This window comes from Nicotiana tabacum, chromosome 3, assembly GCF_000715075.1.
Source record: "Nicotiana tabacum cultivar K326 chromosome 3, ASM71507v2, whole genome shotgun sequence".
Classification (NCBI taxonomy): Eukaryota; Viridiplantae; Streptophyta; class Magnoliopsida; order Solanales; family Solanaceae; genus Nicotiana; species Nicotiana tabacum.
Genome location: NC_134082.1, coordinates 53,096,990 through 53,109,842, shown reverse-complemented (window position 1 = coordinate 53,109,842; position 12,853 = coordinate 53,096,990). Strand labels below are relative to the sequence as shown.

General features: G+C 38.0%; 1 protein-coding gene across 1 annotated transcript; it reads right to left on the bottom strand.

Moving 5' to 3' along the window:
• Nucleotides 1-3,114: 3,114 nt before the first annotated feature.
• LOC107772187 (putative protein phosphatase 2C 47) lies at nt 3,115-6,962 on the bottom strand. Its single transcript, XM_016591685.2, has 4 exons — nt 6,485-6,962; nt 5,360-5,554; nt 4,757-4,962; nt 3,115-3,791 (listed from the first exon to the last, which is right to left on the bottom strand). The coding sequence occupies exons 1-4, from the start codon at nt 6,650-6,652 to the stop codon at nt 3,236-3,238; spliced, it is 1,125 nt and encodes a 374-aa protein (XP_016447171.1). The 5' UTR covers nt 6,653-6,962; the 3' UTR covers nt 3,115-3,235.
• Between the last annotated feature and the right edge of the window lie 5,891 nt (nt 6,963-12,853).

The window sequence follows — 12,853 nt, the reverse complement described above, 5'->3', positions numbered from 1 at the left end:
TCCCTCCTGGTGTGGGAAATTTCAACGCTCGATAGTGTCGAGGATACTACCCTCATGTAGTGAATCCATGGCTTCCCGAATAGAGTATTGTATCTCATATCTCCTTCAATCACATAAAACTTTGTTTCCTAAATGGTTCCGGCGGTGTTTACTGGTAGGGTTATCTCTCCTTTAGTGGTCTCACATGCCATGTTAAATCCATTTAAGACTCGAATTGCAGGCACTATTTGGTCTTGTAGACCCAGTTGTTCCACGACCCTCCATCTGATAATATTGGCCGAGCTACCCGAATCGATTAACGCATGCTTAACTCGAGATTTATTTATGAGCATAGATATTACTAGTGCATCATTATATGGTTGCATGATGCCTTCAGCGTCTTTGTCATTGAAAGATACGGTTCCCTCCGGTACATAATCTCGAATCCGTTTTTCCCTTGTAATGGATACTTTAGTGCATTTTAAATTGGCCCTTGGGTATGTTAACTCCACCAATAATCATGTTAATGACGTGCTGAGATTCCTCTTACTGGATCTTCTTGTTGGCGTCCCTATTCCTAAAGTGATTTTTGGCTCGATCACTTAGAAATTCTGGGAGGTGTCCGTTGTTAACTAACCGAGCTACTTCTTCTCTCAGATGTCGGCGGTATTTAGTTCTGTAGCCGTGAGTGTCATGATATTTACACATTAGGTTGGGGTCCTTTTGGGCAGGATCAAACTGCAATGGTCGAGGCCACATGGTGTCTTTGATGTGTTCGATGGTGGATACGATGCTGGCGACATAAACATTGAAGTTATACTCTGATAATCTCGGTACCCCTGGCCCCAAGTGGTTTGTCGAAACCGTTCTTGCTCATGAGTCCCTGACTATTGTGGCCTCGATCGTTCATTTTTTCATTCCTTGTAGGATTGCATCCGAGCCCACTGCTCCTTCGATCTCCGTTATAAGGTTGATATCGATCTCTATTCGATCTTGGTTCATGATCGACGGTTCTTTTGGATCTATCACTAGTTCTGACGGGATACAAGGACCCCGAAGGGGTCCCGAGCTAATCATTTTCGACTCGGATTTTTGATTGGTACCTGTTATGGATGTCGGCCCAAGTTACCACCGGCTATTCTACCAAGTTTTGTTTCAACTGTTGCGAAACCAATGAGCTTTGAGGGTTAAGTCCTTTGGTGAATGCCTAAATGGACCATCATCCGTGACCAGGCGCAGATCCATCCGTTCCATTTGAAACTTTGGCACGAATTCCCTGAGCATCTCGTTATCTCTTTGCTTTACCTTGAAAAGGTCTGCCTTCCTGGTCTCGACCTTGATGGCCCCTACGTGCACTTTTACAAAGGCATTTGCAAGCATAGCAAACAAGTCAATAGAATTAGGGGTAAGTTGTGATATCAAATCATAGCTCCCTTTGATAATGTCTTTCCGAACTTTTTCAGCATAATGGATTTGATCTCATCATCCTCCAAGTCATTCCCCTTGATGGCGCACGTGTGGTCACATGTTCGTTTGGATCAGTCATTCTATTATACTTTGGAATTTCAGGCATACAGAACTTTTTCAGGACGGCTTCGGAGCTGCGCTCGTAGGGAAAGGTTTTTGGACAAACTTTTTGGAATCTAGACCTTTCAGTATCGGTGGTGCTCCTGGGATTTGATCGACCCTAGAATTATAGGTCTCTATTTTTTTGTCGTTAGCTTCGATTTTCTTTTCTCCCGATTCTACCCATTTTGTCAGTTCCTCGAGCATCTTTATTATCTCGGGCTTGGTCCTGGGTTCAGCTTCACTCGGCCTTTCTGTGACTGGTTTATTTATGCGAGTGTTTTTTCGGGATGGTTCAGGCTCAACTCTATTGGGGGTGCAACTTTGGTTTTGCAACTAGGTTATTACTTCATGTTGAGCTTGTAACATTTCGAAGATCACCCGCAAGTTGATCTCATCGCCTTCACCGCCGTGCGTATCCCTGGCTACCGACATGGCTCACCCGCGAACGTTGTTTTCCGGATCGGTGGGCAAGTTAGCATCGATGGCCACATGAGAGTTGGCATCGATTGGGTCCGCGACCGAGGCCCCACTGTGGACAGTAGGGTGAACCTCGTTGTTGGGCTCTATATTGTTGTTCTCGCCGTGGTGGCCCGATTCAACATCAATGTTGAAGTGAGGAGACTGAGAGTTTGACATCCTTAAGTTTTACTAAATTAAGGTCTCAAAGAACAAGAGTAAAGTAGAGCGTGTTATGAAAATTTGTATCAAATTACCAGTATTATCCTTAGCCCCATGGTGGGCGCCAAACTGTTTACGCTCAAAAATGGATATCAATTAAATTTATATGTGATTTTAAGGATACACGGATTAATTCAATACAAATGATAAAATGCGTTAGATTAAATAGATAAATGGCGTGATAAATTGTCAAACCAATTATGGGGAGTGAATCCGGACTCAATAACAACTTTAATGTAATGCGTGCTTTCGGTCCCAAGCTCGTAATAATGATGAACTGATTAACAATAGTAAGAACTTTGAATAGCAGAGAAAATAAGAGTAAATTGCCTTGGTATGCGTATTACAACGATCCTAATGAATAGTGAGACTCCCCATTAAATAGTAGATGAGTTTTACCCTAAGTACAATTCCGTAAAAGGTAAAATCTTCCGTTTTACTAATCACTGATCTTCTGCCGATACGTCGTGATATCTGGCCGGACATGGATATCACGACCCTTTGTTAGTCGTGCTCGATTATCTGATAACGTTCTCGGAAGTTCAAGGATTCAAATCGGACCTAGGGGCGTGGTCCCGAGTCCTTCGAGGGCAGGTGTTTTTGCCCGGACCTCGATTCGAAGGGCTCCTTGCCCCGATTCCGATTCCTTTCGGACACGTCTCTGCTCTGTTTAGTTAATCGAGAACCGAGGCGTCCAAAGGGCTCGGTTTCACCCGTATGCATATATAAGTTAAACTCTTAACATAATCTGGTCATTTCGTGGATTATGGTTTGTACCAATATTAGTAAGATCGATCCATTTGGAGTTATTAGGATGATCACACACATTCAAGGAATTGTAACAGGTGACAACTGAATAAATCAAACTTGAGTTGTTGGAGGCTCCTTATAGAAGCTTTTCTTTCATATCAACAACAATTAATCAATTGCCATGGACAGCAGAAAACTCAGAAAAATCCCTGACAATGTAGTAAGTAGGCTAATTCATCTGTACAAAACAAAATCTGCTTTATATGTCACTCAAGACACCCTTTATAAGATCCAATCCTTCAGCTGATATGCTCCTCCTCCTCTCAGTTCTTGGTATTTCAATTCGAGTGGGTGGATCGCGAGAGAAGCAGACTACAAGTACGGTTAGATTATCACACGTGTTACGTTTTAGTGCCTCCCTGACAAGCTCCCTCGAGCACCTCTCGGGATCATTATGCAGCATGAGTTCCTTCCTCACGATTGTTACAGCGTACTGGCTACTCATGACATCCCATAAGCCATCACAGCCCATGATCAAGAACTCGTCCTCTTCGGATAGGATCACCTTTTCCAACTCTGGCTCCGAGCTTAAGGGGCCCTTTGTACCTTTGGAACCCTTTATATGCCAATCACCAAGAGCTCGTGCAACCGAGAGTTGGCCATTAAGATAACCATCGTAAATGACTCCCCCTAGTTTCTCGATCCGTAATCTTTCAGAATTAGTGTTTGGTTTGTGGTCCTTTGATAATTCTATTGCTCTTCCTCGTTTTCCTAGAACAGCTCGAGAGTCCCCAGCATTCGCAATAACCATGGTCCTGTGAATCACCACAGCAGAAAACAAATAAATGAATGCAAGTTTCCTGTTGTGATAAATGAGAAGGATAAAGGAGATGGAACAATTGATGGATGAATAACTGAGTTATCTAAGTGCATATGTGGCATTGTAAATAAGAACTAGAACTAATCGAGTTATATTTCAAGAATGAAACATATCTGCACCGACGTTGGATGTAATCTTAAGGCTAAAGCTGATAACAAAACCCCTTCTACATGAAGAACAAAAGGAATCTTTAGGCAGTAATGAAAACTAGGTTGTTAGATTTAACATTCACACATGGACAATATATTTATCCAAAGTTAAGAAGAAGCTTAGCCAGGAGATCGCAAATGCTCAAACAAGTTGAACATAGAACGACCTTTTCATCTGTGACTCCGCCATTTTCCCCCCAAATTTGCTTTATTTAATTATCAACACTCCAATTTGATGAACTTTGTCTTTAAGTTTCTGAATGTTTCTCCCTTTTGTACCAAAGCATTCCTGAATTTGATCTAAACATCTATTGTTTTTTTTTTAAGAACCAAGAAATCCCCGAGGTCCAGTGGCCACAGTTCGAAACTCGGAGGGTAATAAGCTATGTTGCTGAGACTCTTCACGTCGGGTGCGTGTCGGATCCTCCAAAAATAGTGCATTTTTTAAGGATCCGACACGGTTCCGGCAACATTTTTGTAGAGTCCGAGCAACATAGGTAATAAGCTCTCTCCCCTCTACTCGTATCTATTTAAATACCTAGCTTTTGATTGCGGCAGGGTCCGAACCCATGACGTGTGACTAACCCATACATCACACGATGCGCTCTTACCACTAGACCAAAGCCCTATAGGCAGATATGTTTTAGCATATTCAAACTCTTTATAAGCAATTTGTTAGGGACAGACATGACATTAATGCATTATGCTCCTACCAGACATTAACAATTTAGAAATGTAGGTCATCACTTACCGTCCTAACATAAGTGCAGTCAGAGCAGTTGTTCCAGAGGTATTATCAAGTGATTTAGTATCAGCAAGTGCATTATCAGCTTTCTTAAAAGCATTCCTGATAGCTCTTTTGACCATCGATGGAAAATGTGAATCCTCTACAATGAAGTCTAGGAGATTCTTTTGGGTGAATGACGCAGCATCAACACCACCATGACCATCAAACACCTGAAAGTACTCAAATAAAAACGTATTAGGCAACTTGAATAAACTAAAAGGGTTAACAAGTACCAGGAACTTAAAATTCTTCAAGTAATTATCCTCCAGCTGATAACAACTAGTGAAACCGCGATAGCAGTTGCATATCACATCAAAGCCGAAGAGTGTTACTCATGATATCATGCTAATGCTATTGAATTTTAAAATTACGACTTGTGCTTGGATATGGTACAAGATGAAGAAACAGTCAAGTGACATCACAGGGCCATATTAGTCAAAAAGGGTACTTTGTTTTTTCTAAAATAGGGTATTTTCACATTTTGTATGAACTGTTTCCAAAATATATATGTGGCACTTTAGTCTTTTCTCAAAAGGTACAGTTTGGAGTAAATTAAAGGTTACTGACCCCATAAAATGCCCCCGGAGAAAGAAGCCCCTCGGATGCGCCAATGTGTTCCCGCAGGTCATCGATACAGATATGCTCGTCTTCCATGTATGGTTTTGGTCCAATCTCAGAATAGCTTCCTGACCGAAAGATGGGAATGTATCCTGAATCGTCACTTGATGAAGATTTAAGAGCAAGAATTTGTGAAGTCGGTTCCTAGGTATTTCATAAATCAAAGATAAATTTTCAATTAGCAAACTACATAAACACACGACTGCATATAAGAAGCTTCTCCAGCTAAACAATCTATACGGCTAAAAGCTTGCAGAAGCTGCAGTGTGCACAAATTGACAGCTGAAGGAGGAAAAAAAAAGGGGAAATGTTCAATGCAAAAAAATGACTATTACCAGCACATCACATGACCTACAAAGCCATTATTTGCATAATCATGGCCAGGGACGGAGCCGGAAAATTACACTATATTGCTAGATAATTTTTTTATTTTATGTATAATTACTATGCATTGACTCCCTTTAATTTTATGGTGTATTTAAATTCTTATATTTTGATACCCCTTAGTGAAAATCTTGGCATCATGGCATAGAAATATGGAAGGTGGACAGTTGCTAGAAGTTATAGACTTTTTTATAAGCTTACTGCAGCAATCAAGCATTCAATCTCAAGTTAAAAAATATTTTCCTATAATTGATCTCTTTTTTAGCTAGGAGTCTTTTAGTCTTGCTAAGAGACTTATATGCAATTAGAACATGTAGATACTTGTAGTGCTAGCTTGGGACAAGCTGTGCTTACATGGACAATAAGAATTCATATAGCCGACCCTAACTTGCTTCAGATTGAGGCGTTATATATGGTTGTTCATTTCAGAGCTTCTTTATTATACCTCTTTTTACTAGTAAGAACCTAGAAATTAGGTATATCACTAATGATAGTGAAACCACTGCCTATATCATATGCATTTTGCTTCCCCCCCCCTCTCACATAGCTCCTTTTATGTCCTAGCTACTAGATAAGCTCCAGGATATCTTGCTCTAGCTTCTAATTTTAGGTCATAAAATGTACAAAAACAGATCATGTTAAGCAAGGAATTCTTCTTATATCAATTGTTAACTGTAAATTTTGACTCACCAATGCAGAAGAAGTAGCTGCCAAGGTAGCTTGGCTGATACAATGCCGCATCCCTGTTGGTGGCTTCCCTATATTTAAGTGACTTGAATGACCACATTCCTCTTGATTTTCTGATATATTTTCCATTTCTCCATTACATGGTAACACATTTGTGCTTGGAGCCATCATTTCTTTCTAATTCACTCCATCCAAATTAAAATACAATTAATTATTAAAATGGCCTTGTTTGTAGTCACCCTTTAATTTATTATATTACTACCAGCTGTACAACTGTTCCAAGGACCCAAAGTAAATGAATTTGATCGACCAACCTTCGGATTTTACAATGAAGTGATATGATGTCACACAGACATGCAAAGGTTGAAACAAAAAATTCATAGAATTTAACTAACAAGAAGATTGTGTAGATGCAGAATATGATTACAAAAAAAAGAAAAAGAAAAAGTGAAAGAAAACAAGAGGGTCATTAATTAATAGAGGGGAGTGGCGATCCCAGGTTTGAGGTTTGAAGGGCGTATTTGTAGGTGGAGAGATCGGAAGATTGAGTTACTTACACGTGGGACAGAGACTGGATGTCAGGTATTTTAGTTGACACCATCATACCCTTGTATAATACTAGTATACAATATAAATCATGTTTTTTGTTTGAAGTGGGAGAAACTTGAATAAATTTTTATTTTTAGTTTTCACCTTCTGCATCTTAGTGTTTAGCTGGTCTTCGAAACTCGACATATTTATGCCCGACAAGTCTTGAAGTAGGGAGCATTTGTAGGCATATGAATTTTACTTAAAATTAAATCCATAAAATAATTTGGATTATATTTTAAATTCAAGATAATATTGGTCCAAATAAATATTATGGGCTAATATAATTGAATTAATTATATAAATCAAATATATATGGATTAAATAAATAGGTCTTAATCCATTGGACTAGCCCATTTAATTGGGCTAAAGTGATGAGTCCACTTCATTAAGCCCAAGATGACATCTTCCTAGAGGCCCAGTTTGGTGCCACGTGTCAAATGACGTGGCGCGCCAAGTCAAATGGAAGAGCCAATAGGATCATGCCACGTGTCAAAATGACAAGGCATACCAAGTCACACTAAAAGGCCAATGAAATCGCACCACGTGTGCAAGTGACATGTTCTGGCCAATCGAATGCGGCCATGTCACACTGCAATTTGATTGATCGGAAAGAGTTTGTTCTTATCATAACTTCTCCCTTCCACAACTATAAATAGGGCTCTTCATAACTCAGAAAAGGGACAAGAAGTTATAACAAGAAGCAAGAGAGAGCTCGTGGATCAAACATCGCAAATTTCTCTACAAATTTCAAACTTCAAGCAATCAAGTTCAAGAAATCAAGTTCAATCTCAAGAACGAAGAACAAATCAAGTTCAGGCTCAAGAACGAAGAACAATTCAAGTATTCAAGATCAAGAACGAAGTCAAATCAAATCCAAGGCGTTCAAGATCAAGGCTACTTGTTTGTGATAAATTTCGTGGCAACAATCTAAGTGTTCGCGACGGATAAATCAAATTACAATTCAAGATCAAGCTCAAAGGCCCTTGAATTTATACTAGAAAAGTAGAATCAGAGGAATCATAGAGATTGTAACACTCAAATATTCGAAATAAAATACTATAATTATTGTAATATTTTTTCGGTCTTGATTTTATTTTCTCGACCCAAATTTATTGTCTACACTAACATTTTTCCCTTTGGTCAATAAGCAAAAGAAGCCTCAAAAATAAAAATCATACAATATGTGTGAATGAGTTCTATTACTCCAAGACAACCCAACAATATAATGGAGTAGGAGAACCGTCCATCTTTTCTAATTTGGCAACAATCACCGCTGTTGATACACCTGTAGGTGTATGTGGCAAAGATGGTTAATCATTGGAAAACTCAAAGCCAAGAATCAATTTATGAATAAGGTCCCAAATATCACAAAAGAAAGAAAAACATTTCCTTATGTTTAAGGGGTAAGATAGTCATTGTGGTGACTTATCCAAGGATAAATAATCCGGGGATTACTTATCCCACATCAACTAATATCAAGAGTTTGGTGTATAGTTATACCTGTATTAACTAATACTAGTAGTAATAAAACAATAGATACATTTTAGGAATCTCAAATTTTATATCTCCCTTAACGGATTTTTACCTTCCTATACCATATATGAAACCTTATTACCCTCAATGTTTAAAATTTGTGTTAATTACATTTCAGCATACCAAATTACCATTTATATACCATAATTAAACTTAGAGATATAATTAAGGGTACATTTATATTAGGCGCTAATTTAGGACCGTATCTTCCCACATTTACCTTTACCCGTCTCTCCCCCCCTTTTGGAGATGGACAGTAGCATCAATAATCTTTATTTTTGTTTTCCATTGGGGTGTTAGGGGTGCTGCCATTGCTCATGTTCTTTCTCAGTAAGTCATGTTATCTGAAACTAATTAATTATGGATGCTGTCACGCATGCATAGATTCCAATATCTCAGAGTGTTATGGTTATAGGTACGTGATATCCCAATTCCCATTTTTTTTTTGGGCAGTTGCTGAAGGTTACTGGTTAATACAGTCGAAGATGAAGAAGAAGAAGAAGAAGAAGAAGAAGAAGAAGAAGAAGAAGAAGAAGAAGAAGAAGAAGAAGAAGAAGAAGAAAAAGACATATTTTCAGAAATTGTAGATAAATTGTAGAAAAATTAGAAAAATTGTAGATAAATTGTAGACTGTTTTTTGCAGAAGATTTTGTAGAAGCTTTAGTCATTTTGGATTTGTAAAAACAGAAAACAATGCATCTACAATCAGAATACAAATAATCTACAATTTATCTACAAGATATCTACAAACTGGATACATTGTATTTTAATATCCCAATTCTCATTTCAATTGTAGCATAATTGGCATTTTCGACATTATTGTAGAAAATTTGTAGAAGTTTTAGTCTTCCCAATCTACAATTTATCTACAATTTATCTACAATTGATCTACAATTCTACAATTTATCTACAATTTCTGGAAATATGTCTTCTTCTTCTTCTTCTTTGAGTTTCAATCTAAAATTCAGTCAAAACCAAGTCTAATCTTCACCAAAACCCCTCAAAATTGAGATATAAACTCCTAAACATATTCTGAATTATTTACAACAACACCCAATCCAAACAAATAATGATTTTTGAAAACCCAAATTTGAATTCAAAGCTTTCAAGCTTTTTAATGGCTATCAATGGTGGAAAATATATGGAAGAACATATGAAGAACATAAATCTCCTTTCCGTTTCAATATTCTTCTCCTAAATCTGTTTAGAATATTCATGTCAAATCTGTTCAGAATATTCTTCTCCTAAAATTTAGCTCGCATAAATAGGAAGATACAACTGCTATTAATTAGCTTTTAATGATTGGTACAAAAACTGTAGAAATAATGTGGACTGAGCGGGTAATTTAGGAATTATGCACATTTTTTGTAATAAGATTTCATATATGGTATAAATAAGAAAAAATCCTCTCACTTAATCCCATGAACCAAACAAACGCATAGAGCTTCTACTTAAAAGCCCAATTTGAACATGGTCCACGTCCAGGTCTAGAGGCGTTGCAATAACATAATACAATGGATTGGAGATCAAGCCCATCACCAATCCCAACCAGTATAATTCACAGGGAAACAACAATAAATAAAACATCAATTCTAAGGTATTTGGGATCTAATTTCACTCAATTTGGACATTTTGTATTTTGAGGAATTCGATAATTTGATATTCTTACACTAGTTGTCAATCTACCGACACATTCCTGGGTTATTGGCAATTTGAACAAGCTAACTTAGGTAGAGTTACAACAGATATGAAGATGTTATGAACATGTGTTCTAATCAGCACCAAGTGAACTCCTAACTCATAACTTGTGGATTTTTTTTTTCTTTAATTTATAATCGTACGTGTTGTTTTCCCCAGCATTGGTTTGAGGCAATGATCAGACTTCAAGAGCTAATTCGTCTAGAAATTTGAAGACCACGGCTTTGATTTTTTCCTTTTTTTTTTATTGATTATTTTAACATAGCTTAACCAACTCACATGTGCTTCAGTCACTCTTTCAATTTAGTAAGAAAAGAAATATAACATATGAAGTCACAAAGTTAAAATTTTTCTCTGAAATGGTCCATAACGTTACTGAAAGATACAATTTAGATGACATAAATGCATGAATGTTGATGACTTCACGGTCTACAACCATTATTCGCCGAGTGAAAGCGCGTTGGCTCGTCATATCAATGAAGTATTATGATAACTTTTCCAAAAAAAAAAATTTGGTTTGAAATTCTTAATTACATAATGAATTAGAAAAGAAAAGAGAAAAATAAAAAATCGAACTCACCCTTATGGGGGGGGGGGGGGGGGGACTGCCACGTTAGGCTCTGACTGTACTCATTGACATAATAAAATGAATAGTTCTCTTTTTCAAGGATAATCCAGGAAGAGGTGGAATAATAATCATGTCATAAAAAATTTGTTCGTGCACATTTTATGCAAAAAGTGGAGTTATATACTGTTAATATTTTTCTTTGGTGTTTGTTTCAAAATGTAAGTAATATTTTTGTTTACAAGAAGTTGAATTTTTTTTCCTGAAGTTGATGAGGTATCGAGGAGCTAATTACAAATACTCTATTTCTGCGAGGACATTTTAAAAAGAACCACAATTATCCAAATGCATTTTCAACTTATACGAACTGTTTCCCTAATTTTCTTTTCAAATATCTTTCTCCGAATGTCCATCAAATATGACGCTTTTAAAGGAATAGTTCGCTAAGAAATTGTAAGAAAAGGAACAGTTCTGCTATAAATCATCACTGAGCGCCACTTTTGAATCATTGGCAAGAGCCAAGTCACAAATTAGCATGGCGTGAACCCAAAAGGGGATGGTTTTGGCGGAATATATCCATTTTTTTTTATGTTTGTATACGGTGAGATCGAATGCCTCCGACCTATATACCCGAGAGGTCGTTCGAAGTCCAAGTCCAGGCAAGATCAAGTTCGAGCTCGAGGGACCAAACTCGAGTTCGAAGACGGAACACGATACACACCAAGGTCGAGTGTGCTCTACCTTGGAATAGTACCATTATGGATTTGTAACAGACTGGGCTAGATTCCTGCCACGTCCCCAAAATCGTGGCACAAATTCCGGAATAAGATTGTATGATTCCGTATTAGGCGGTTAGACAACTGTATCAAGAATATTCCTTACTGTAAATAGAAATATTCCTTATTTAGGGGTTCCCTTATTATATAAAGGGGACCCCAATCATTTGTAAGATCATCTAATCATTGAGAAAAGAATATACTCTCTACCTTTTTGCCTACTGTTCATCAGAATTGTCCTTAGCTTTACTGCTCTTACTTTACTTTTCCTACTTAATTGTTCTTGTTGCTCTAAGCCCACTCGAGGTCACTAAGCTCGAGGTCACCTTTGTCAAGTAACATTGGTTTGATTCGCTTGTCTCTTTCATTTCTACTTCATATTTCTTGATTATTAATTGGTATTGAACTAAATCACATATCTTTAAAACCACAAATCAAATTTAATTGTTACTCATATTTTCGAGGTAAACAGTTTGGCACCCACCATGGGGCTAAAGATAATAGTGATTATTTCTTTATTGATTCTCATTACACACATTGTTTTTACACTTTTTCTTGTCAATATTTTTTGATTCTCAGGCTGAAACATGTCTAGCTCACAAAACACACCCATTCATGACAACGAAGGTCTTGGAGAATACATCAACGCAAGAGTCGGTGTACCACCGATAAACCCAGGAGAAGTGCCAAATGTGGAGCCTGTTGATGTTAGTTCGCACATTGCTTTGAATGCAGATCTAGGCGCGGACCCCGAAGGAAATATACACAGGGAATCCCGATCCAGTGGCCAAAGAACACAAGGAATGGGAGAAGGGGGAGTCAGTCTCCAAGTGATATTCGAGATGCTACAAGCTTAGCAAATCGCCATCGCTCAACTTCAGAATCAGAATAAAACTCCAAACACAGCCGAACCAGTAAAATCTCGGAGTACTGAGCTAGCGCTAGAAAGGCCCGATGAAAGTGGCTCGGAGACTGAGCCCACGATTATGAGGATGCTCGAAGAGCTTACTAAGAGGATCGAGTCCGGGGAGAAGAAAATTGAAGACAACGATAAGAAGGTGGAAACTTACAACTACTGTGTTGACCAAATATTGGGGCACCTCCAGTTTTGAAAGGTTTAGACGCCAAAAAGTTCATACAAAAACCATTCCCCCCGAGTGCGGATCCGATGCCCATTCCCAAGAAGTTTCGCATGCCCGATATACCCAA